General features: G+C 41.4%; 2 protein-coding genes across 4 annotated transcripts in view; one reads left to right on the plus strand and one right to left on the minus strand.

The window, feature by feature from the left end:
- PRIM2 (DNA primase subunit 2) overlaps nucleotides 1–27,603 on the plus strand; it is a 145,385-nt gene that overhangs the window by 94,767 nt on the left and 23,015 nt on the right. For all 3 annotated transcript variants that reach the window (XM_061623049.1, XM_061623048.1, XM_061623047.1), the window contains one exon: nucleotides 18,041–18,109. In XM_061623049.1, the coding sequence (XP_061479033.1) occupies nucleotides 18,041–18,109 (69 nt within the window). The remainder of the gene's footprint in view (nucleotides 1–18,040; nucleotides 18,110–27,603) is intronic.
- On the minus strand, nucleotides 9,908–13,005 carry LOC133384334 (uncharacterized). Its single transcript, XM_061626252.1, has 2 exons — nucleotides 10,646–13,005; nucleotides 9,908–10,005 (listed from the first exon to the last, which is right to left on the minus strand). The coding sequence occupies exons 1-2, from the start codon at nucleotides 12,019–12,021 to the stop codon at nucleotides 9,993–9,995; spliced, it is 1,389 nt and encodes a 462-aa protein (XP_061482236.1). The 5' UTR covers nucleotides 12,022–13,005; the 3' UTR covers nucleotides 9,908–9,992.

Consider the following 27,603-nt stretch of genomic DNA (forward strand, 5'->3'; position numbering starts at 1 on the left):
CCAATCAGGTTAAAACAATATCTAATTCCAGCACATTTCTGCTATGAGCTAATACTTCCAGTGCTAATCCTTCTTAGGCCTTGAATAGTGCAGGCGTTGTTCAGTGCCAATGTTCTTTTCCCCTTGTTTTATCGTGTGGAGCCAGGCTGTTCCTAGCATACCATGCATACCCTGTTGCCATGGATACACTTGCATAGCAGGCAGAGATGTCAGTACAAAGGAGAGGATTGTTAGCTGGCCTGCTATACTATTATACAATTATTATCCTTATAATTTCTAAAGGATATGGTTAATTCCCCATTATGCTCATAAGAAGCAAAATGCTGATATCACAATGTAGGCAAATTTGAGTTTTTGTTTTCTGCCCCAATCCCATTTTTGCATCACATCCCTTAGGTTTGAAACTTTGTATCAAGCTCTGGTTCAGCTGCTTTCATCCAGAGGATATACCTCCTCCTTAGTATCCAAATACGTGCGTTTTGTAGTTCTGGATAAAACTCTGCAAAGTCCCCATAGGTTTTAGAGGGACACTCAAATGCCTGTGTTATGTATAGTTTTCTAAACTAGCTTTACATGTACTATGAAAATGTGGTCAGGTATTCCGCTCTGAGTAGTCCAATATGTATGACAAGTTTATAGCTTTGTGCCCTACCTTTGATATGCCCTTTATTTATTATATACAGTATTGTTGCTTTTCAGGCAAAAATCTCTTCTCTTGTTAAGTGGCTATTGGTACTTCAGATCCATTACAAATAGCAATGAAAATGAAAAACAAACAATATGCTTCTGAGGGGCGCATTTTCAGCTGGAGCTGGATGGATGGATTGTGGAGAGATGCCTGGCTGCTGCCTTCCTCCATCTGGTGGCCTCAGCAATGGCTTGCGGTAGCTAGAGCGCAGTGGGCTCTTGGCAAGAGCTGAATCTAAGCATGATTGTAGTGGGGCTGTACTTTTCAGATCTATTCCCAAGTGTGTAAATGTTTCTGGGGTAAATTATCATGCGTCTGTACAGTTTCAGCTATAAACTAATCATTTCTTGCATATAAGAAATGTAAATAGTTTTAAAGTGAGTGAACGGCCTGTTTGTCTTAGTGCCACAATTTGTCAGGAAACCATTTCTGCATGAAACGTTTAAAAGATTTAAATGTTTTAAGTTCTTTCATTGGCAGTGATAACAATTTGCTATCATCCCGCCCATTTTCAAGCTAGATTTCTTCACACCTTGGCTTGACAAGTACTTTACTGAGATTCCATATAAAGGTTTAATCAAAATAAGCAAAAGCTGTAGGTCAGAGATAAGATTTAAAAGTAGTATAAATCATTTCTAGTAGTAGATTAAAAAATCTCCAATGCTGATGTAATTTAGTTCTTTTGGATGGTTGAAGTCATTAACTATGGTGACTGGCAGAGTATGTTGACTGGGATTAATACTAGGATAATTTCATATACATTCTGTAGAAAGACTTCAGATTTCTTCCCTTCCAAATGAATCCTGTTGAGTTAGCAGAACCCTCTTTCCTAGGATAACCCTAAAACATCAGAAGACAGTGAAGCTCATTATAGCAAGTATCAGGAAACCACACCCGGACTTCCCAGGAGGATCCCTACGCCTGTGCAGCCTCTGAGACGAGTTCCATCTTGGATGAAACTTATCCAGTTTAAATTCAGTCAGAAGGCTCTTTTCTGACTGGGAATAATTTCTTCCGGTTAAAGAAGAAACGTGAGATTTCCCACATAACTTTGTTTTGATTGTTGGAGTCTGGAATTCGTCAGAATTGTCTGTCTTCCAGCAGCTCAGACAGAGCGAGGATTTTTATGCTAGCTCAGCTGGATAAGTGACCCGTTTTTTTTTATACGGATTAACAGGCAAACATCCTCCTGTCTACATTCATCATTTTCTTATCTATACAGCTAAAGAGATTTGTTAAAATAACAGCAATTGAGATAACCTAGGTGAGGTAAGACTTTCCTTTTTTTATTCACGGAACTAAGGGGGAAGAAAATATAAATAGCTTATCTTTTTTTTATTGCAAAAAGCTGACATGGAAAATAGCATTTTAAAGATTACAACGGACGAGAGATTTCTGATTGGAAGAGATAAGAAACCTTTTTGATTTATGGCTGGGACTATTTTTCCTGATCTACTTTTTTTTTGACGAATCTGCTCATTCTCTCTGCTACTAGCTATTTCGACGCTGTGAACTAAAGCCGTTCTTACACTTCCGGGCAGATAAGAGATAAGGGCTGTCTAGCGTGTGACGTTAGTTTGTTGGAAAGATTAACTCCTTTGTAACTGGTTAAAGAAATAAGCTGCTCTTTGTTTGGGACATTGAAAATTGAAGGAGTTTTGTTCCTTTGGCTTTAAGAATGACAATTAAGAAGATCATGGATGTACAAGAAGGGACTTTATCTCTAGACATGTTTCAGAAAATAATGAATGGGATTAACTCAATAAAACAAGAACTGAGAAATAATAGACAAGCGTGGAGAATTGAATTTCACGAAATGAGACAGGAGCTGAAAGAAACTCAGGATTCTATGAGAAAGGAGAATAAAGATAGATCTGGAAAACAAAAAAAGGATGAAAGAGAAATTAAAGGCAAGGTTCAAACTATGGAGATTGGCTTAATTATGGACATGAAAAAAGATTTGGATTTCCTGGCTGTGATGGATCCTGGAGACAAATATTACAGTTTGGAATTCAGCGCTGTCCCTGAAGGAATTGAAGAGATTGGAGATAAAGATATTATCGGTTCAAAAAAATTCTTGGACTGGAAGGATTTGATGGAACTTGAAATGGAGAAAGTTAACAGAATTAATCCCTGTTTTGTGTCAATGGAAAAACCTTCAAGAGATGTACTAGTGTATCACGTGGAAAAGAGGAACAGAGATGTGGCTTTGCAACAACACTTCAGTGATACGTTTGGATTTGATGGCAAGAAAATAACTGTGATGGAGGAAATTCCTATCAGACTTTTATTATATGACTATGACAGCAAGATTTTTGGGTGCGTAAAGATGGAAGATGGAAGATGGACCCAATATGGATAATGACAGAAGAGCGATTTAAAATTACTGGACTTAGTAGATTTGATGAGTTGGATTAATTGGCATGTTTATTTAGAAAAAAAAATTGATTGACATATATCTCAAGGATTGGAAACTTCTCTTTGACTTTTTGTGGAAGATTAAAATGATATGATGTTAATGAGATTTGAAACCAACTAAGATAACCGTTGGAGGAAGGTGATTTTATAATCTATTAAGAGATAGGTTTGTTATATATTATAGATTTATAGCTGAACTATGACAAATTGGAAGTCAATATTCTTTCTTATATATATATATATATATATATATATATATATATATATATATATTTCTTTTTGTATTGTACTAGTTATTGATTTGTGTTGTTTTCTTTTTGTATTGTTTTGGTTTTGAAAATTGGAATAAAAATTAATTGAAAAAAAAAAAAAAGGAAACCACACCCATGGTGAATAGTCACTTTGCTTCAGTATACCTCACAAGAATAATGTTTGAATCACTTTTCTCTGCTACTGTTGCTTTGATTTAATCACTTGCTTTTCTCACAATCAATGTGTAATAATCTGTACAGCATTCTTTCTGAAAAATGCAGTATTGTATCTGTGAACAAGTCGGTCTTCAGAATCATGTCTCCTTGTTTATATTTATGTATAAATAAATGTATATACTGCAAAATGATATGAAGTATCAAGGTGGTGTACAACAATATATACAAGTACTGTGTGTGTGTAGATCTATATATACACACAGAGTACTTTTCTTTGTAACAAATGAGATGCTAGTACTCATATCTTGATAAATTGAAAAATGCCTCTCCTACCTCTCCTCTCTTCCTGAACCCTTTCTCTATTGAATTTGTCAGAAACTTTTTATTAAAAATGGATAATAAACATGAAAACTACATAATAAAAATCAAAATGTTTTACATTTTATAGTTGATGTTCATTATTTTGTATATAAAGGATTAAAAATGAAGACTGGTGCCAAGAGCACCAGTCACAAAATGGCCACTGAGGGGTATGTGGCATAGCTCCTCATGTCTGCTGTAGAGGCATGGCATAGTGCAAAATGAGAGAGAGTATGGTCATTGCCACTTGCCCCACCACTATCTTGTGCTTATCACAAGAACTTAGTGCTATATCTTGTTGGTCCTGTTTGTGCCAATCACACAATATTGATTTTCTCTCCCCCCCCACATACACGATTATGCTGTTTTTGTCTAATAACAGGTAGCATTCTCTGGTATCAAAGAATATATACAAGGTGGCCACGCCACATTGCTCTTGCTAGCACACAGAGCACATATATGCACTCCCTATATGCATACAGACCACAGACATACATTCATCTCCCTGTCTTGGTTTTCATCACTCTTGGAACACGCATACACAATCACACATATATGTCTCCCTCTTGTCCCCTACATGCATACCTTGTTTTCTCTCTCATGCCCACAGACAGCATATGGATCTCTCCCTCCTTCCCTCCATCACTCACACACATTCTCCCTCTCTCACATAAATCACACATGTTACTTGAGTGCACACACACCCCAATTCAGAAATGCTCCTCTCTGGGGCAAAGGAATCACCTGCCACCAGCTCCACCTCACTGGCAGGCAGCAGAAGCCTGAATATGCCCACTGCAAAACCCCCACTGCTCCTTCCCCCTCTGCTCCTTCCCTCTCACCCCAACCTTAAAAAAAAAAAGCACAGGATGAAGGAGATGCCTGCCAGGCCTGAGTGTGTGTGTGTTTGTTTATTTATGTAGGGATACTTTTGCTGCTCCTTCCTTCCCAAACCTTTTAAAAAAAGCACGTGCCAGCATGGGGTGAAGTGGCATGCGGGGATATCCCCCACTTCCCACCCTCCCATGAGACAAAGGAGGTATCCATTGCTGACAGGTAGGCAGCAGCAGCCTGAGTGTGCAGCCACTCCTTCCTTTCCTCCCAACTTTTTTTTTTTTTAAGTTAGCCCCAGCATAGTGCAAAGGAAATGCCCGCTGCTGGCTGGCAGGCCGTGGCGGCCTGAGGAAAGGTGCTAGTACTGCATTCCAGAGCATTCCACCAGGAGAAAAAAGCTATCCATCTACATGATGCAAAGCAGGAGTGCATACTTGGACTTTCTTAACACTTAAAGCATAACTAATCTCTATTAACTGGCTGGACATTCTTGCTTAAGATAATACCAAAAGCTTTGTAGAATCAACCAAGGTTGCCGTTACCCAACATTTTTGGTGCATCCTAGCAATTAGCAGATACTAGAGGGCTGTTTGCACACTTGCCCTCCACATATATATTTTACTTGATGTCACCCCTTGACATCAACATATTTAATGTTGGGAACAAGCACCTATGTACCTAGGCCCTCCTTCCTAATGTTCTGTTCAGTGCATGGACATCAAGGAACAATGCAGAGCGGTGTGTGTATTTTGGGAGCAGGGCTGGCTATTCTTGTGAGCAGCCCTTGGGAAATGGATTGAAATCTGGTCGGTATTTCATTGATGGACTGCAGCCTACCTTTTCCCAGCATCTTCCAGAAAGCATTTCTTTACCTCAGCACGGCACCTCCCTCTGGCTAGGTAGGATAGGCAGGGTGTCATACTTCTTCTGCCGAGGCTTCACCAGTGGGAGGGGTCATCCTGCCCTCCAGGGTCAATCCTGTCCAATGCTGGGATTGGTAGGGTTTGTCTGGATCACCCTATGAGCCCAGCCAGTTTTGCTTCTGATCAGTATTTGTGTAAATACTGGCCAATATTTCTTTTGCAGGCTATACTCTGCCTTTTGCCCAAATATGCCCCAATGCATCACGTTTTACAGAGGCCCAACTGGCCTCTACTAGAAGCCAAGCATTTAGTGGTGCCAATCCCATGTTGTGGAACACTCTTCTAGCAGAGATTTGGCAGGCATTCTCACTTTTGACTTTCTTGAAGACCATTTCGTGTTTTTTGATCAGTCATTTTAATCATTTTGTACTGTTCTTATGGCATTTTATATTTTATTGAATATACTGCTGTACACTGCTGTGGTATATTGTATGAATTTACTTTTATAAATAAATAAATCTTAAGGAGTTAACCTTTGAATTTGGTATAACTGTAATCCTAAAACTGCTGTCTAGGAAGTGATTCTCATTGAACTCAGTGAGGTTCCTAAGTAAACATAATTTTCCAGCTCTTTATTAATCCAGTTTCTGTGAAGGAGGTATGATAGTTTCTTTCCACTTCCTTGCCCACATGATTCTAGCTGCCAAAGGGAGATAAAAAAGGAGATCTTTAGGGGCTGGGTTGTAGGATTATCGCTAACTATTATTTGCAGAACTCATTTAAGATCTTTGTCTTAGTAGTAGTGTAGTATTTCACCACACATGGCTCCAGAACTTTCATTCCTTTTTCATACCTTAAGAGTATGAAGACAGACACATATAAATTCTGTTCAGCATCTTGCAAGCCAAAAATGAGTCATATTTATAAAAACTCGTTCAATCCCTGTAGGATGTCAAAAGTGGAGTTTCTGTAGATTTTTGACATTGAATGTTAGAAATAAAATGCACAAAAAAAGAGTAGATGTTTGTTTCATGTAAGCAAATCAATGAAGGTCTTTGCAAAGCCCTAAGAGAACAAGCTGAGGTGGTGAGGAATTGACCTGGAACTAGGGGAATATCTTTAAATATGTTCCAGTAGCTGCACCTCAATCACATTTTAAGCCACCTTTGAAATAAAAATGAAGGTTAGAAATAGATAAAATGCAGCAAAATCTTTGCTGGAAAGATGGAGTCTTTTAAGAATAGAAGCAACAATTTTATTTGAAAATGGCTTCAAACTGACCTTGTGTACTTGAAAATATCAATGATTATGAAGGTGAAGCTAATTAGCTATTTTCAGCTTCTGGTGTCAGCAGCAGTGCCCCATCATTTGATCTCAAAATCTTTTGAGTTATACTGCCAAGAAAATGTTTAATAGTCATGAATGATGGAAAGGTGAAGGTTCCAGTACTTCTATTTTTTTAGAAGAGAATTTTAGCAAGTGTATCTTTTCTCATTCTTCCTTGACAAGTTCCACTTGCCAAAAATCCCTTCTATGCAATTGTTAATGGTACAGGAGTTTTGTCTTACTTTGCTCTAAAGTTTGATTTTATGCAAAGATCCAGAAGGTAACATGTTAGCAAGTTCATGGTAAAATGTACCATTGGTCTCACCTGAAAGGTGATTTTCATAGGAAGGGGCCATCACTGTGGGAAATAGTTCCACCTATCGTGCGAAGGCAAGAATGTTTTTGAAGTCAAGACTAGGGACGTCATGCCCCTCCCACTCTCCAGTTCATTCGTAGCGAGTCTAAAAGAGATATCTAAAAATACAAGAACAAGGCCAACAGGCCTGCCAGGAAAATAACATAATAGTCACATGCATAACAACATGACTCTAACATAACTTCATAACATAACAGAACTAAAAGTCTTGACTTCACTCTTACATTTAAATATAATGTGGAAACAATAACATGTAACCCATTGATAAAATCGCTAGTCATCCTCCAACTGGGAGGGTCGTGATGGCCCCTTCCTATGAAAATCACCTTTCAGGTGAGACCAATGGTACAATGTTCTGACGGAAGGCCAAAGCAGAGGTAAAATGCAAGGTATATGGAGTGTATCCTGATGTTGGCCTTTTATTTTTTCTTAACTGCAGCCACGGGGCTCCAAATTGGATCAGAAAAGTGAGTGGGGAAAAGGGGGAGCTTTAGCTCAGGCCAATGAAAGTTAATCCCCAGCCCCCCCTGCTTTAGATGCAGTAAACTTAAAATGAATGGGGTGAGGAACTCCACATGTCTCCAATGTCACATCCAGTATAAGCAGCTTGTTATGTTAATACACTAAGTATCTTGGTCAAGGCACTTCTCAAAGATAGTGAATTCCACCTACCAGGGACAACAACCTTGCTATGCTTTACTTATGATTGCTTGTTAATGGTTAGGAGCTCTTTATCTTGTCTTGACTCTCAATTAACTATCCTCTTCTCCCAGGCATTTTAGCATGTGCTTTAATTTTTTTTAAAAAAAAAATTAATTTCTGTTTTTAAATTGTTTTTTGTGTTTTAGAATTTGTGTATTTGTTTTTATTGTTTTTAATTGCTGTAAACCGCCCAGAGAGCTTCGGCTATGGGGTGGTATATAAATGTAATAAATAAATAATAAATTAACTACAAGTGTTGATCTACCCACTGAAACCAAACAGAAGTTGAACTAACTGAATGTATATAGGGGCCATAAGTTTACAACAACAAAGTGTAAAACCCCTCAAATAACTGTGGGACCTTCGCTGTTATTTAGAATTTTTTTAAATCCTCATGAAAATTCTTCATATTTTAGTGTGGATCGCTCTTAATAAACACACTTTTAATTCAGTTTTGACTAATGTACTCGTTTTTGCAAGCAATTTCTCCTAATATATGCATTTTTGTAAACATTCTTTGGTTGGAGATAAATCTGAATGTGCATGAATTTCAAAGGATGGCTATATTTTGGGTCTCATATAGTTTCAGCAAGTGAGAATTTGATAGGCTTTTTCTTCCCCTTCCCTTTTGTAAGCTATTACTCACCTTTGTTTGTCAGGAATCCCTGGGTACCTGTAGCTGGTCCTTCACCATTTAATACTGTTCCGCTTACAGCTCAAAGAGAGAAAAAGAGAGAGGTTTAAGATTCAGTGTTCAGATACTATGAAAACAGCTCTTTCATTATATTTTAGAAGTTTAAGAGTGGCCTTGGGGATATGTGTATCTGATTGGGGCCATGGAGCTGGGAATGGAGGGTTTAACCCTTTCTTTTGTGCCATTTTCCACAGGAAAATCACCTCCATCAAAGCTGTCATTTGTCCCATTGGGCCACATGTTCAGACACCATCAGTACATGTTTTAAGAGGGCTTGTTTTAAACAAACCATATTTAATGCTAACCACATTTTGATGGTTTGGACAATCAATAAACCATGGGGAGGGGTTCATTTATGCCACACTAAACTATGGTTTGGTGTGGCATGCAAATGCAATCACAGCATGACTTGCCTATGGTCATCAAACAAGTCAATGGATGAAAACATTTTAAAGCCAATTCTCTAAAGTACACTGTGGAATCTTCATAACAGCAAAACATTTAAGATTTTTTTACACACCACAAAATTAGTCCCAGATCAGCTCAACCCAAGTGCTAGTATAACTGTAGACGTAAAGACACATGATAATATGATGGTGAAATGACAAATTTTGTACAAGTACTTGTATACAAATTCTTCTGTGAAAATCTGCCCTAAGTACAAGATAACACTGTCACACACTGATTGTGAACAGTGCGCATATCCATTATTTGCAGCTTGGAATCAGGAGACCAATCTCTTTTTTATTGCCCGTTGCAAATATTTTAAAGCAGAATATAACCCATATTTGCACCCAGCAGAACTGACCTTGTTCTGGGACATATCTGTCTAAAATGCTACATGAAAGCTGTACTAAATCAGCAGCTCACAATAGACATAGTGGAATTTGTGCTGAGCTGATTTTAGAACAGGCAAAAGGATGAATGAGAGAGTGTGCCCCAAGTTATCTTTATATACATTATTTTTTCTTTACCAATTTTCCATTTTATGAAACTGACTTCAGAAACACCCTCTTTTGGGTGGCCTACAGCCAATTTCATGAAGTGTCAAAGTATCCATTATTTATGAAGGGAATAAGAGTACTCAGTAGAATCTACTGCATGCCTACGTAAGTAAAGAGCCTGAAGATGATTATTTAATGGAGCAGAATGTACCATTGGTCTCACCTGAAAGGTGATTTTCATAGGAAGGGGCCATCACTGTGGGGGATAGTTCCACCTATCGTGCGAAGGCAAGAATGTTTTTGAAGTCAAGACTAGGGGCGTCATGCCCCTCCCACTCTCCAGTTCATTCGTAGCGAGTCTAAAAGAGATATCTAAAAATACAAGAACAAGGCCAACAGGCCCGCCAGGAAAATAACATAATAGTCACATGCATAACAACATGACTCTAACCTAACTACATAACATAACAGAACTAAAGGTCTTGACTTCATTCTTACATTTAAATATAATATGGAAACAATAACATGTAACCCATTGATAAAATCACTAGTCATCCTCCAACTTGGAGGGTCGTGATGGCCCCTTCCTATGAAAATCACCTTTCAGGTGACACCAATGGTACATTTTCCATAGGAAGTGGGCCATCACTGTGGGATGTACCAAAGCAACCCATATAGGGAGGGACCACCCACATGTTAATCCTCATTAAGAACCTGTTGCAACACTCGTCTGCCAAAAGAAGCATCAGCAGAGGCATAACGATCAATTTTATAATGTCTTATAAACGAGTGTGGGGAAGACCAGACTGCGGCCCTACAAATATCGGCAACAGGAGCATTAGTAGCAAAAGCAGCCGAAGTGGCAGCTGACCTAGTAGAATGAGCTGTTATACTAGCAGGAACTGGCAGCTTCAGGGACTCATATGCTAAGGTAATGCATGCCCTTAACCAACGGGATAAGGTAGGATTGGATACTTTATGCCCCATAGACCCTGGATGAAAGGATACAAACAGAGACTCCGTTCGTCGAATCTCTTGGGTCCTAGACAGGTAGGTCTTGAGAGCCCTCCGGACATCCAACGAATGCCAAGCCTTCTCGAGAGGATGGGTAGGATTCGGGCAAAAGGAAGGCAAAACAATGTCCTGGTTGCAATGAAAAACTGAATCGACCTTGGGACGAAAGGAAGGGTCAGTCTTCAGCACAACAGAGTCCTTATGGAAGACGCAGAGGTGTCTAGCAGAAGACAATGCGCCCAACTCCGAAACGCGTCTGGCAGATGTGATTGCGATCAGAAACAGGACCTTGAAGGACAGTATACGTAGGGGCACAGTCCTGATGGGTTCAAACGGAGGGCGTTGCAAAGCCTGCAGAACTTTCGGCAAACTCCATGAGGGGAACCGATGGACAACAGCCAGAGAGCGTAGGGCGACTCCCCTCAAAAAACGTTTGATGAACGGATGTGAGGAGATATGATCTCCAGGAGAGGACACTGAGAGAATGGATGACAGAGTAGACGCCTGTCGACGTAGAGTGTTGGGTCGAAGTCCCATCATAAAGCCACTATGGAGAAATTGGAGCACCTGGTGCACATTGGCCTGGGATGGATCGTGGTGGTGGGACTGACACCACTTGGAGAAAGCCACCCAGGTATGTTGATAAATGCGAGTGGTAGATGGTCTTCTCGAGGCCAAAATAATATCAATCACAGCATCAGACAGTCCAGCTGACCTCAAGTGTCTCCGTTCAAACGCCACGCTGTTAGATTGAGCCAAGTAGGGTCCTGGTGCAGTACTGGGCCCTGGGATAGGAGGTCTGGCGTTACTGGAAGTGTCCAAGGATCCATCATTGACATTGCCAGTAGATCTGAGAACCACGGTCGGCGTGGCCAAAATGGTGCTATCAGAACCAGCTGTGCCCTTTCGGTTCGCGCCTTCCTCAAGGTTTTGGCTAACAATGGTATGGGAGGAAAGGTGTACAATAGACCGTCTGGCCACGGTGTTGTCAGAGCATCCACTGCTTCTGCTGTTGAGTCCAGGTATCGAGCAAAGTACCTTGGAAGCTGGCAATTGTGACTGGAAGCAAACAGGTCGACTGAGAGGGCGCCGAACCAACACTGGAGACGATGGACAATGGCTGGATGAAGTTTCCATTCTCCTGGGAAGACCTGTTGTCTGCTGAGCCAGTCTGCTGTCACATTCCAAATCCCTCTGAGGTGCTCTGCTTTCAGGGATTGTAGATGTTGTTCTGCCCAGACAAAGATGAGGGAGGCTAAGTCCTGCAGAGGACGAGACCTGGTGCCCCCCTGTCTGTTCAAATGTGATTTTACACACGTGTTGTCTGTTCGAATGAGCACATGCTGCAAAGGGAACAGAGATTGAAAATGACATAGAGCCAAGTGGACAGCCTTTAGTTCCAGCCAGTTGATGCTTCGAGATTGCTCTGCGTTGGGCCAAACCCCTTGAACGTACTGGGAGTTGCAGTGGGCTCCCCAACCTATGAGGCTGGCGTCTGTGGTCACGACGGTTCTGCGGGGTTCTCTGAACGACGTGCCCTTGGAGAGGTGTTGAACCTTGGTCCACCAGCGGAAGGAGAGGCGCAGAGCGGGGCTCAAACGAACTTTGCGATGGTTGGAGCTGGCAATGTCTTTTTGAAAAGGCAACAGAGTCCACTGAAGGGGCCGAGTGTGAGCCCGAGCCCAGGGCACAATGTGGATTGTGGAGATAAACATCCCGAGCGCTCTGGCGAGAAGCATGACGTCTGCGGATGTTTGTTGCATCAGGGACCTTGCGATGCTTGTGATGGCAGTGATGCGATCTGGAGCCAGGAAGACCATTGCCTGCAGGGTGTCCAACATTGCCCCAAGATGTAGTAGGCGTTGGGTTGGTTGGAGATGGCTTTTGTCGAAGTTGACAAGCCAGCCGTAGGTCTGCAAAACATTGAGGGTGATCATTAAATGATGATGAGCCAGCTCTTCAGATTTGGCCCGTATGAGCAGATCATCCAAATATGGGTAGATATGAACCCCTTGGGTCCGAAGGTAAGCCACTAGGATGAGTAGCACCTTGGAAAATACTCTTGGAGCAGAGGAGAGGCCAAAAGGCATCGCTCTATATTGAAAATGTTGGTGGCCAAAAGCAAACCGAAGAAACTTTCTGTGGGCTATGCAAATGGGTACATGGAGATACGCTTCCTTAAGGTCGATAGAAGCCAGGAAGTCTCCTTCATGCAGACTCTCGGTAATGGAATGGAGAGATTCCATTTTAAACTTGCGGTATGTTACAAAACGGTTGACAAACTTGAGATCCAATACCGCCCTCCAAGATAAATCTCGTTTTGGCACAGCAAATAGGAGGGAGTACACCCCTTCCGATCTCTCAGTTGTGGGGACTGGCTCTATTGCCGCTATGTGCAAGAGGTGATGTATAGCTGTCTGCATGATGTTGTGCCTGGCTGGTGCCCTTGGGCAAGGAGACGGATGGAATCTGTCTGATGGGGTTGCCCAGAACTCTATGGTATAGCCATAAGTGAAGAGGTCCCTGATCCAGGAGACCTTAGTGAGGCGCAGCCATCGATCTCCAAAATTAAGTAATCTGCCACCTATGGGGATGGCGTTAATACTACTTGTGTAGGCGAGGACCTCCCCTATATGAGGACGATGAGTTGCCCCTGCGCCCTTGGTACTGACCTCTGCCCTGGAAGCGTCGGTTCCAGGAACCCCTGAATGCGTTGGAATCATAGGGTCTGAAATCGCGGCCTCGTCCTCCTGGCCGCGTTCCTCGAAAAGGCTGGTTAGAACGAAAGGAGGGAAATCGCCTAAAGGGCCTGTGGTCGATGTTCTTGACTGTGGCTAGAACCGGTTTATGGGCGTCTTTTGGATCAACCAGAACTGCCTTTGGAGCTTCCTCGCCGAAGAGTAGAGATCCGGAGTAAGGGGCCTTGGACAGGTTCAATCTGGCCGGTGAATCAGCTTGCCAGTGGCGAAGCCAGAGGGTACGACGAGCGACTATTTGAGTCGTCATGGCTCGTGCCCCTAATTGGATGGCATCCAAAGTGGCATCGGCCACAAAAGCTGCTGTCTTACGTAATTTCAATAGTGCTCTTTTGAAGGCGACAGGATCAGGGTTATCATCCTCTAGAAGGTCATCCAGCCACATCATAGATGCTCTGGAGAAGATGGAGGCTGAGGCGGAGGCACGCATGGCTAGGGCAGTGGCCTCGTGGTTCTTGCGGAGGGCGAAGTCTATTCGACGTTCAGTAGTATCTTTTAGGTGGGATTCCCCTTCCCTGGGCAAGATAGATCGTGAAACGAGGCGAGCAATCGGTTCATCTATGCCAGGGACCTCTAACTTGGTGGCGAAGTCTGGGGCTAGGGCGTAAAGTCTGTCAGCCATGTTCTTGAAGCGTCGAGCTTTGAGCGGGTGGGCCCATTCATCGGAAGCTAATTTGGCAATTGGGTCCGGCACCGGGATGTAGTGTTCAGTAGGTGCAGGGGATTTGAGGACCTTGGCCCCTTTGAGAGTTGGAGCGGACGAAGTTGAGGGCGCAGTCTGGAGACCAAGGGTATGAAGTACCCTACATGCGAGCGGTTGGTAATCTGAGGTATTGAACAAGCGATACGATGTATCCTCCTCATGATCTGAATAGTCGCTCCAGTCGTCTCCTTCAACATGGTCAGTGAAAGTTAACTCCTCCGCATACGAGGCTTCGTCCGTACATCTGCCTCTGGCTACATCGAAGGGATCTGGCGAGCAGGAAGGATGAGCAGCATGGAACGCGCGTTGGTCCATGTTGAGTGGGGGTATGGCAGGAACCTGTGGTAGTGACTGCATTTGTGTGAAATAAGCCAGCATGGCTTGGAGTTGGGAGAGGAAATCAGGAGACAGCTGCAGACCAGATGTGTGAGATGTATGTGCCTGGTGGGCTGTTGGAACAGATGTCTGAGGCGGTAAGCCAGAGGTAGGTTCGTTAGGCGAACCGTGAGGGGGAAAGCCAACAAACTCTTCCTCGTCAGAGGCAGTAGCAGGAGAATGGAAAATATCACTTATGTGTGTCTGTGCTGTGGTGGTTGTTGGCACAGAAACATAACGAGGACGCTTTGGTTTACTATGGCTGGAAAGATGTTTTGTCTTAGCCAGTGCTTTGGCATGTCTGGTCTTAGACGTGTTAGTATGTTGTGGCTTGGCTGATTGTGGCATGTCTGGCTGATCTGGCACCATGTGTGTTGATGGTGACATGCCTGGCTGTTCTGCCATCTTATATGAACCTGGGTGCAGTACACTGCCACGGAGGGGGCAGAATGTAAAGACCCGAACTGGCACAGCGTACTACCACGGAGGGGGTAGGATACACTGACAGATGGCGAATGCACTGCCACAGAGGGGGCAGAATGCACAGAGGTATCCACGTTAATATAATATAGGCTGTTTTAGAGTTGGCACACTCAGATTAGTGCTGTGGGCTGGGTTTTTGGCTTGTTCACGGCCCCATAGGGGGCAGGATATGTAATGTAAATCAGATTTAATACAAGTCAGCCACTGATATTAAAGCTCCAGCCTTGATAATGTAATCCAGCCACTAGGATTAAAGCTCCAGCCTTGATAATGTAATCCAGCCACTAGGATTAAAACTCCAGCCTTGATAATGTAATCCAGCCACTAGGATTAAAGCTCCAGCCTTGATAATACAATCCAGCCCACTAGGATTGGAGCTCCAGCCTTAATAATACAATTCAGCCACTATGATTACAGCCACAGTAAAAATGTGTGTAAATCAGCCTTGTGTAAGTTTGTCAGCAGCACATATACACAAACATACAGATAGGTAGCCTGCAGGGGAGGTATCCGAAGCTAAATAGATGGTAACAAAAAAAGGCGGGGATTTTGAATTTCAAAAAATGGCGCCCGGAAAAAAAAAAACGGGCGGGAAAAAACGATCAAAATGGGGCTGAGGGAGAAGGAGCAATGGCGGCCGTCGCAAGCGAACTGGGGGAAGGGCTGGCCAGCACGGACTCGCCGAAAGCCGCAGTAGCGGTTGGAAAAGAAACTCTGGAAGAGCAGGTAGAGGAACACACGGCAGCCGCCGCAGAGAGAGCCGCCGTCGCGGTCTGTAAAGCCCTTCGCAGTGGGATTTAAGCCACGTAGCGAGGGCGATCTGCGGTAAGGTAGTAACGGCGGGAGCCGCAGCTGCAAGCTCCCGCAGAGATCGGATCAGCCGCAGCCGCGGCAACGATCGGGGGGGAGGGAGAGGGATTCCCCTTCCCTCACAAGCGATCAAAAGCGATCTAAAAAAAAAAAAGAAGAAGAAGAACCGCAGCCACGGTCACTGAGGGAGCCCCCTGGCTACGGGGGGGGGGAGGGGGCTTGAAACTGCAAAAATAAAGAGAGCCGCAGCCGCGGTCTCAGAGCACCCCAATCAAGGGAATAAAAGGAATTAAATAGCCCTGAGGAAAGGGGGAAGAGAGCCGCAGCCGCGGTCTCTGAGGGGATCCTCAGTAGGCTAGACACAAAAAACAGCAAAAAGGTTTTGAAGAGAAAAAGAGAAACAAATACGAGACTTAGCTAAATGCTACGTGAAATTCCAATCTTGTTCGTACGAAGGCAAGAATGAACTGGAGAGTGGGAGGGGCATGACGTCCCTAGTCTTGACTTCAAAAACATTCTTGCCTTCGCACGATAGGTGGAACTATTTCCCACAGTGATGGCCCCTTCCTATGGAAAATCTGGTACAGTGAACTCAGCTTATGCTGTGATTCTTAATGGGGGCATTGTCTTGGGCACGGCAAAACCTGCCAGTCATTTGTGATAATGTCATTGGGGATTGTAGTTTAATGCTGCCATTATACTGTCTATCTCTTACAGTAGCCACAGTAAGTTTTTTTACAAGATAAAATGTGTGACATTTGTGTGAAATGTGGTGAAGCTTTCCCATAATTGTATTTCCTTACTAGAAAAAGCTTAACCTGTTGAATTTATCTTTTTGGTGCCTACTGAAGACCTTTCAACAAGCCTTTTCTGTAGAGACCTTATCCCAGTCTGCATCTGTGTTGCAATTGTTTTTAAGATGTTTTTAAGGGTTGTTTTTTTTAAAAACAAAGGTGTTTCTAAGATGTTCTTAGAACTCTTCTGCTGCTGGTACTATTTCAATTTTGTTTGAAGATGCATTAGCACTTTTAATTATGCAAAACCAAGTTTTTTAATACTGAAATTTAATATTTACATTTTATTATCTATTTCATTTCCTACTGAGAGGAAGGGTGGGATATAAGTTTAATAAATAAATAGTTTCAAAAGCACATAGACAGTGCCAGATATGAGGCTTTTCTGGCTGGTTGACTTCTTTTTCACATGATATTTAACAGGAAGTGACAGGAAAGGCAGGCATTTAATCAGTTGTGCTTGTAACAGCAAAACAGACCCAGTAAGCACTTTAGCAGCATTGTAGTTTGATATATCCAGCAAATATTATTTGTACATCTGTCAATAACTATCAGGCACCCTCCAGTAATGGGGGCAGCAGGGATTTGTGCTGGGGTTTATTGCTGCACTTGACATGGAAAGGTCAGTCTTTGGAAGAGGAATGGGAATTTGCATTTCTCGAGAATTTTCTGTCTACTGAGGCTATCTCTCAGTTCCAGCAGTTTCCTGAGCTTGATAAGCAGCGAATATACAGTTTAATTATATAACAGTGGAGAGGAAAATGACATACAACTTAAATTTTCAAATGGCATTGCATTCTGCTGATAAGAATGACTGTTTTATGCAGGACAGAGGAGATTACATGAGGTAGAATTGGAAAGCAAATTGTGTTTACAAGAGATAGAAAGATGTTTCTAATAGGAATTCAAAACAGACCATTTCCCTTTCATGTTCTGAGGAGCATTGCTAGAAACAACTTACTTTGAGGGCTGATCTTGCAGAGGGTAGAAATGTACTGCTTTCTGCAACTTCTTTTCTGGATTACATTCGTTACATTTTCTAGATAGGAGCACAGTCATACTATGTCACACAAGTTATGTGCAAAACAAATAGTGATAGCATACTTGATTAGTTCATGTTTCAATTGCTCAAATGTTAGACATATTTGCAACCATAGAAGAGATTTTTCAGTACAAAATACCATGACAGCAACTATTAGAAACACATTGCTCCTCATTTTTCTGTTATTTGTGAAGTAAAAATAATTGAGTAGCAATTGTGAAGGCAGAACTTTTTTTCTGTCTATGGATAATTTGACTTTTAATTCTTAAGTGGAAGGAAACTTTGCCAGGAGCATTGTATCTTGCACGAATATAGCTGCTTGTATTATGTCAATCCTGCCATAAATTGTAAAGGTCATATGCTCACATTGCACAATAGATTGGGTGTTTTAAAGACTTTTAAATCTATTAATCCTCTTCCCCTTTTCTAGATTTTGGACCTGGTGAAGGGTATGCATTATCAGCTGGCCTGTCAGAAATACTTTGAGCTGACCCATGATGTAAGTGCTTGTTTATTTATCCAACTATAGTGTCTCTTGTTTCTAGAAAGTCCTGTGTGAAACTTCAGACATTCTGTTGTTCACATTCATCATGTTCTGCCATCCTTGTTAATTATGCTGAGTTAATGGGTATATAGCAGATGTCCTTAATTCCAAGTATGAATTAACACTCCACATTTGCTAACTGTTTAGTATACACAACCAGTAAATGTGCTATGAGGTTATGCTGTTTTAACTTTGTAGCAAAACTGTTTATATTTATGGAGAGGTGTTGCATTGGTCCTAGTAATGAATTGTACATAAACTGATAACATTTGATTTCTGTTCATGTTTTTTCTCTTTCAGTTTTTTCCTTGGAACTGTATCTTCTTCCAGCTTATAAGTTGCATTAAAATAACAGTACATAGAGTTTGAAGAAATATACTTGTAGTGAAAAGTTAGTCCTACCCTCCTGAACTCCCTATCTTCCATCCATAATCCTTAATGCCAGCTCTTGCATAGGTACAGTGGTTTGCATCATTCCACATAGGGTGCCTTGGATGTAAGGAAGAAGACCTCTGCTTACATAGTTTAGAGTACTCCAACACCAGCGCCAAAATTAGGGTGGGACCCTCTGGCTCTTTAACCGAATCCATAGCGGTTAAGGGGTAAAACAGGGCTGTCTCTTAGCCCCAACGCTGTTCAATCTTTACCTTAATGACATAGTCTCCGAACTATCAGGCCCAGCCTTCCCCCCCCCATCGCTAGGGAATAGGAAAGTCTCACTACTCTTATACGCAGATGACATGATTTTACTCTCCATCACTCGTATTGGTTTAAAGAGACTTTTGGCGAGTCTGCATGAACACTGTAATAAGGAACGTCTCCAGATTAACTATCGAAAAACAAAGGTAATGGTCTTTGGGAAGAAGTCATAATAACTTTAAATGGATATTGGGAGGCATCCAATTGAACAATGTCGCACTTTTAAATATCAGGGCATTCAGTTTCAAGATACCCTGTCATGGAAAAACCAACTTGCTCTCATGAAATCAACAGCATTGAGATCTATGGGGGCTATCCTCAGATTCTACAGGACTGCTGGAGGTAGTCTTGTGGCTCCTGCACTGAAAATCTTTCAGAGCAAGGTCCTGGCGCAGATCATGTATGGGGCAGCAGTATGGGGCTGGGAGGACTCCTTTTCCGCCAGCCTTGAGTCCATTCAAAATAATTTCCTTAAAAAATTATTGCAATTACCTACTGGTACCCCCGCAGCGTTTCTCCGCACAGAGTCCGGTTTACCACCAGTAAGTGCATGAGTCCATAAAGCCCTGTTCACATTTTGGGGAGCTACAATTAAGGCACCAGCCAAGATTATACTGAATGCTTGCCATGTAGCTGCCTCTTCCGAAAGCTTCTGGCTCAACAAAATAGAGAAGGTAGCCCATCGATACCACATCCCGGTCCAGGCTCTTAATTCACTTAGCAGAACCAAGTTATGGGAAACCATCATCCGGCACAGTGAGTGGATGGACAGATTAGCGATCATCAATCTAAATTCTCAAGGTGGTACGCTTACTTTAAACAGGACCATCTGAGGGCCAGATATCTAACTTACCCCATATCGGTACATCTAAGGCATGCCTTTGCTGTGCTTAGGCTCCAGACGATGCCAAGTACGGCTCTTTTTGGCCGGTACCATCAGATACCATGGGAGCAACGACTATGCATCTGCGGATCTGGGGTTGTGGAAGATCTGCCGCACTACCTGCTGGACTGCCCACTGTACGTACATCCCAGGTCCAAATTCTTAGGTGACCTGACTTCCTGGATGGGAGTTTGCCAGGACATCCAGCTTATTGCTTTTCTATTAGCCCACAACTATTATATGGTCACATACAGGGTAGCCCATTTTGCCCTGGCGGCGCAAAAACTTTGGGCCAAACATTTGGATGGCCCAGAGCCTTAGGGACAATAATACCGTACGCTACCCTTATGGGGGAGTCTGCTAATTTGCATGATTTTATATGTGCAAGGTTGGTCTGGAGCTGCTGGGGCAAATATTAATCCTGAATGATATCACATGTATGTAACCTCAGACTTACAGGGAGAACCCTGTTCTTTTAGGAGATTTTAACTAATGCCGTGTTGTTGTTATGTATTTGTTATGTATTGCGGCAGCTTAATGGCTATGCAATAAACTTTCTACTACTACTACTACATAGCTTAGAAGTCCTAAACCTTCTCTCAAAAATACAAAGTGGTGTTTCTAATTTGCCTGATAATAACAAAGGGAGGTCTTCTTTAATGTACACCTCTCCTTCCTGCTCCTCTTCAAGGACAAGTACTTAGCACCCATCACCATCTAAGGGGCAAACACCTCACACAATTTTTTATAATAATAATAATAATAAAATTTTATTTGTTAGTCACCTATCTGTCCGACTTAACGGACACTCTAGGCGACTTACAACCAGAATTAAAATACAATATACAATTCATCCAATATCAATACATCTAAACACAACAAAAAGCTAATCCACCCCAAGGTTCTTGTAGGCCTGCCTGAATAGCCAGGTCTTTAAGGCTCGGCGAAAGCTCATCAGGGAGGAAGCATGTCAAAGATCATAAGGGAGAGAGTTCCAGAGGGTGGGGGCCACAACTGAGAACGCCCTCTCCCGGGTCCGCACCAGCCTAGCTGTTTTGACTGGTGGGACCGAGAGGAGGTCCTGTGTGGCTGATCTTGTAAGGCGGCCTGATTGGTGATACTGGAGGCGGTCCTTCAGATAAACTGGGCCGAAACCGTATAGGGTTTTAAAGGTCAGTACCAACACCTTGAATTGGGCCCGGTAAACCACTGGTAGCCAGTGTAGATCTACTAACACTGGGGTAATGTGATCTTGGCGTCGGCTAAGCTTGATCAAGCATGCCGCCGCATTTGTACCAGCTGCAGTTTCCGGACCGTTTTCAAGGGTAACCCCACATAGAGCGCATTACAGTAGTCTAAATGAGAGGAGACCAGGGCATGTATCACCCGTGGGAGTAGATGCACAGGAAGGTAGGGTCGCAGCCTCTGTATCAGATGGAGTTGATACCAAGCTGCCCGGCTCACTGCCGAAACCTGAGCCTCCATGGACAGCTGGGAGTCAAGAATGACCCCTAGGCTGCGGACCTGGTCTTTCAGGGGTAATCTTACCCCATTCAGGACCAAGTCGATGTCTCCCAGCCTTCTCTTGTCACCCACGAGCAATACCTCGGTCTTATCGGGGTTTAGCCTCAGCCTGTTCTCGCCCATCCATCCACTTACAGACTCCAGGCACTTGGACATGGTTTTCACAGCCAACTTCCTTTTGATTGGATAGTTCTCCCACCCCTCCCCCACACATCATCCACCAAGCTGGAGAAACTCCACAAACTGCTGTTTGTGTTGTTTTTTAATGCAACATACTATAATGTCTTGTTTTCTTGGTTATTCACATTGGATTTCTAGAGTGACTTGGGGTTTGTTCCAGATTGTCTCACCCACCCCATCTGATCTGCTTGAATCCATACTGCAGATTGATTAACTGAGGTCCATGGGAATCATAGGGTTAAGTTCAGCTGGTAGTGAATGGTGGACCTAAGGAATGTATTTCCCTAGTCATGCGAGAGCTCATAAATTTGAAGTACTTTCAGCTTCAAACCTAGGCACAATCCGAGGTGGTGGCAGCTACAGATATTACAGAGGTGCAACATCCCTAAGAATGTTCCCTGTTTGTCACAATACTCTTCTAGGGCCTTCATTTTATGTTGGGGGTGATTGGACTTGGTGTACATTAGTCTATTTATTTTGCAGTTTCTCTTACAATTAGAATCTGTTCACAGATAATTATAGAAGGAATGGCAAACTATACTACACATATATTCTTTTCTACAAGACAGAAGCACAAGCTGCATGGTATAGCTCAGGGGTGGCCAAACTTGCTTAACATAAGAGCCACATATGATAAACTTCAGATGTTTGAGAGCCGCAAGATATGAACAAATATTACAGACATGTTTTTATTGTTACATGCACATTTTGTTACAAAAAATTATATAAATATTAAGAAATATATGTACGTAATAATATTTATTCATGTGTATGTATTTATTTATTGAATAAACTAAACACAGTCATTCTTCAAAATTCACACTTATTTAAATTTTACAATACAGTTTGCCAACCAAACAATGTTTACAAAAATGTGCATATTAGGGGAAAGTGTGCATAAAAATGAATTTATGAGTGACAATAACATTAAAAATACATTATTTTTGGCTGGCAAAAATGGATACATTAGTCAAAACTGATGACAAAAATCTGCTTATTAGGGGAAATTTGCACTAAAGTGCTGGAGAATTTTCATGAGAATTTTTTTATTTTAAAAAATTGCAAATTGCTGATAGCTGGAAAAACGACTTCCCAGGAGGATCGCTCCGCCTGTGCTGCCTCTGGGACGGGCTCCCGTCTTGGAAACTTTTTCAGTTTTAAAACCAGTCAGAAGGGCTTTTTGACTGGGGAAAATTTCTTCCGGATAAGGAAGAAACGTAGAGATTTTCCACAGAGCTTTGTTGTGTTTGTTGGAGGCTGGAATTCTGCGAAAGAAGGTCTTCCAGCAGCTCGGACGGAGCTAGGATTTCCAACCAGCTCAACTGATTAAGTGAGCCGTTTTTTTTTCTTCAAAGAAAAACGGATTAACAGGCAAGCATTCTCCTGTCTTTTCTCATTATTTTGTTATCAATACAGCTAAAGAGATTTGTCAAAGAACCAGCAATTAAGAAACCCTGGGTGAGTTATAGCTTTCTCTTTTATTCACGGAGCTAAAGGGAAGAAAATAGAAATAGTTTATCTTTATTTTTATTGCAAAAAGCTGGCATGGAATTCAGCATTATAAAGATTACAAACGGCTGAGGGGTTTCTAATTTAAAGAGAATTTTTTTTTTTATTTATAAGACTTTTGAGTAATATATGTCTGGGACTATTTTTTCTGGTTTACTTTTTTTTTTTTTTTGACGAATCTGCTCATTCTTCCTGCTACTAATTATTTGGATGCTGTGAATTAAAGTTGTTTTGGCACTTTCGGACATACAAGAGATAAGGCAGTTCGTCTTGTCTAGAGGGTGACGTCAGCTGGCTTGAAAGATTAACTCCTTTGTAACTGGATAAAGAAATAAACTGTTCTTTGCTTGGGACATTGAAAATTGAAGGGATTGTGGGTTTTTTTGGTTTTAAGAATGACAATCAAGAAGGTGGTTGAGATCATGGATGTACAAGAAGGGACTTTCTCTTTAGATATGTTTCAGAAAATAATGAATGAGATTAAGTTAACAAAACAAGAACTCAGACATAACAGACAAGTGATGATAAGTGAATTTGGCGAAATGAGACAGGAGCTGAAAGAAATTCAGGATTCTATGAGAAAGGAGAACAAAGATAAATTTGGAAAATTAAAAAAGGATGAAAGAAAAATTAAAGGGAAGGTTCAAGCCCTGGAGATTGGATTAAATATGGTCTTGGAAAAAGATTTGGATTTCCTGGCTGTGATGGATCCTGGAGACAAATATTACTGTTTGGAATTCAGCGCTGTCCCTGAAGGAATTGGTGAAGAGATTGGAGATAAAGATATCGGTTCGAAAAAATTCATGGACTGGAAGGATTTGATGGCACTTGAAATGGAGAAAGTTTACAGAATTAATTCCTGTTTTGTGACAATGAAAAACCCTTCAAGAGATGTGCTAGTGCATTTTGTAAAAAAGAGGAACAGAGATGCGGTTCTGCAACAATACTTCAGTGATACGTTCGGAAATGATGGCAAGAAAATATTTGTGATGAAGGAAATCCCTATCAGACTCTTATTATATGACTATGACAGCAAGATTATTGGGTGCGTAAAGATGGAAGATGGAATCAACACGGATAAAGGAAGAAGAGCGATTTGAAATTACTGGATTTAATAGACTTGAAGAGTTGGATTAATTGACATGTCTATCTAGAAAAAAATTGATGGACATATATCTCAAGGATTGGAAACTTCTCTTTGACTTTTTGTAGAAGAATAAAATGATATGATGTTAATGAGATTTGATACCAACTAAGATAACTGCTGGAGGAAGGTGATTTTATAATTTATCAAGAGACAGGTTTGTTATATATTATAGACCTATAGCTGAACTACGACAAATCGGAAGTCAATAGTTGTTTTTGTTTTTGTTTTTGTTTCTTTTTATTGTATTAGTTTTAATTTGTGTTTTTTTGTATTGTCTTGATTTTGAAAATTTGAATAAAAATTAATTGAAAAAAAAATTGCAAATTGCTGCAGAAATGTGGAGAACTGGATTTAAGATTGAAAAAAATGAGATACTGAGAGAACCAAAATTGGCAGATCTTTCCAGGTTACTGCTAGCAGTCCACTGTTGTTTTTGTTTTTAATTGTAAACATCTTACTTTCCCTTGCTCCTTGCCCTGGCATGGAAGACTATGGGTGCAGCAAAGAGAACCATTTTACAAATCCCAAGGGGCAATATACTTAACTGTTATGCTGTGAATTGGAGATTGTTTAATATTATTTATATTCTCTTTCAGGATGTGAGCTGCCTTAAAAACATATGAGAATGGTAAGGCATGATATACCTCTAAAAGTAATAATAGTGCAATAAGGCACGTGTGTGAAGCACTACCAATGCATCAAATAATATTGCTGCTTGTTAGCAGCTCTGATAGCCCTGCCTCTTTTGAGCTGGGGGTAATAATGCTTTAAATAAGTAAATAAATGTGGGCCATTAAGAATCAGCAGCAAGGAGCTCTCCAAGAAAGCTCAGAAAGCACAGACTCATAACAAACAGAGATAGGATGCTGTGTGTGTGTGTGGGGTGGAATCTTAACACTCACCAATGGCAGCTACTATGTAGGGTAACTGCTACCATTTAATCAGCACACAGAAGCTTTGCTCAGGCATTCAAAAATATGCGCAAGGGATGGAAAGATCTGTCACTTTTGGTTCTCTCATTTTTCCAACCTAAAATTCAAGTTCTCCACATTTCTGCAACAATCTGCATTAAAAAAAAACCTCATGAAAATTCTCCAACATTTTAGTGTGGATTTCTCCTAATAAAACACATTTTTTGTAGGAAAATATGTAAACCAATAAAATTAGAGATATTTTAACCAGATACCACCTTACAAAATTATAGTCTTATTTATGACACAAACAGATATTGCTACAATTATCAGGCTATATTATTATTTACTGCTAGTAGAGGTCTTATGAGCCTCCATCTTGGCTGTGAGTCATTAAAAATCCGGCTGATATGTTGTCAAGGATGTACGAATTAGCTCCGTCAGGTGTTGATTTGTAAGGATAGCACGATGCTTTGACTTCACAAACTTCATTACAGAGTACAGTGATTCACAGCTGTATGTTGTGCTGATAATTGAGATGAGTCTCACACTGGTTTTCTTCAGCTCAGGATATTTTATTTCTGGAACTTGCTTCCAGAACTCAATTGTAGACAGGGATTTATGGATCATCTTTAGACCCAGGTCCTCCTGTAATTCTATTAGTTCCATTTTCACAGCAGATGATTCTGTAACCAGAGGTTTGAGAATTGGACAGCCATCATTGATCACATCAACCATGAATGGATTTACAAGAAAGGCGAAGCAGGGCTTCAGCTTCTGCAAGTCCTCAAACTTGTCTAGGAAATTATCAAGCAGTCCTTGTAATTTATCTTTGTATTCTTCTAGTTTGTGGTCTTTTATTTCAATATCAGGGAATGTATTTACTCTCCTTTTGAGACTGGGAAAGTAACTGAAGTCTTTTGACAATATGTCTGTTTGAAAAACTCTGATTTTATTCTGAAAGCTGAAAATTTTCTGAGTAAGATCAGAAACAATCTTATCCTTCCCCTGGAGTGCCAAGTTGAGAGTTTGTAGATGATTCATTACATCAGTAAGGAACATTAGATCTTGCATCCATTCATCATTTTCCAGTTGAGGATAGAATCTTTTCTTCAAGAAAAGTAATAATAGACTTCAACAGATCCACAAACCTACTTAAGACATTGCTGGTTGACAACCACCTCACAGTGCAACAGAAAGAGACATCACTGGGTTTATCTTCAAGCTCCAGTTCTTCAACAGAATTTTTGAACTGTCGGTGGGTCTTCCCATTTCAGCGTATGAAATTGACAATTTCAAGAACAGATTTCATAACATCTTCATACTTGAAGTATCTGGCTGCCAGGTGTTCACGATGAATAATGCAATGAACAGGGAGAAACTCTGGAAAGCTGGGATCACGTTTCATAAGTGCAATTAATCCTACATTTCCCCCCACCATTGCAGGTGTTCCATCTGTTGCAACACTGACGAGTTTATCCAGTGGAATATCAGCATTTGTTAAGGCTCTGTCAAGTGCATTTTTAATGTCAACACCGCGAGTTGTTTCTTTTAATGCCACTAAGTCCAACATCTCTTCTTTCACAGTTACATCAGAGGAAACATAATGAACAAATACCGCCAGTTGTGGGTTGTCTTGTATGTCTGTAGATTCATCAAGAGCTAAGCTGAATGCAAGGGAATTCTTTAAATCATTTTGCATTTTGCCTGCAACATCAGCACTGATCTGGGAGATACGCCTCTCTGTAGTGTGGCGTGAAGCTCGTGTTTGTGCTATGAGTCGCTGAAGTTTTGTGTTATTTGGATCTAACACTGCAACAACTTCAGCTATATTCTTCTTAACAAATTCGCCATCACAATATGGGCGTTTAGCACAAGCAATATTCCATGATATCACAAAACTAGCTTCAGTCGTTGTATCGGCTTCCTTACTGAACGTTGTCAACAGTCTCTGCTGGCTATTGAGTGATGATTTCAACACAGTTAACTTGTTTTTCCGTAATTCTGATTTAAGTGGATAATCAGACGAAAAGTTTTTGTGGTTTGTTTCATAGTGGCGTTTCAAGTTACTGGCCTTGTAATGACTGAGTGACACATTGCAGATAAGGCACAAAGGTTTACCTCCTTTAACGGTGAATGCAAATTTTTCCTCCTACTCTGGCTTAAAAATTCTGTTTTCATGTTCATACTTTCGCTTCTTACAATTTGATGATGCCATCCTCCTTCACAAAATATTCACCGACACTTCTAAAAAAATTAAAGTGAAAAGAAACAAGCTCCAGCACACGCAACATTTTTCTGAGAGCAAGTCAAGCAGACATACCAAAATGTCAGAAAAAAGTACTCTTGCGAGCAAATAAGCATCTTGGTCACTGGAGTGGATTTTCAAATAGTCTGCATGTTCTCTATGCTTTGCAAAGCGAATCACTTCGCTCTGAACTTCAGAGGCTTTCCCTGACACTGGGTTATCTCCAAGCAGGTAGAGAGCAAGCAAAGCCTCACAGAGTTTAAAAGGCAACCCTAAAAGTCTCACTCGTGTTAAGGAGATCTTCTGCTCTGCTTTCAACTGCATGCTGGACATGCAAGACTGTTAAAT

The sequence above is a fragment of the Rhineura floridana genome, chromosome 4 (assembly GCF_030035675.1).
Source record: "Rhineura floridana isolate rRhiFlo1 chromosome 4, rRhiFlo1.hap2, whole genome shotgun sequence".
NCBI classification, from domain to species: domain Eukaryota; kingdom Metazoa; phylum Chordata; class Lepidosauria; order Squamata; family Rhineuridae; genus Rhineura; species Rhineura floridana.

Excerpts from the sequence above, each read along its gene's own strand:
- LOC133384334 (XM_061626252.1), bottom strand. The coding sequence starts at position 12,021 with ATGTCATTTTCAATCTCTGTTCCCTTTGCAGCATGTGCTCATTCGAAC.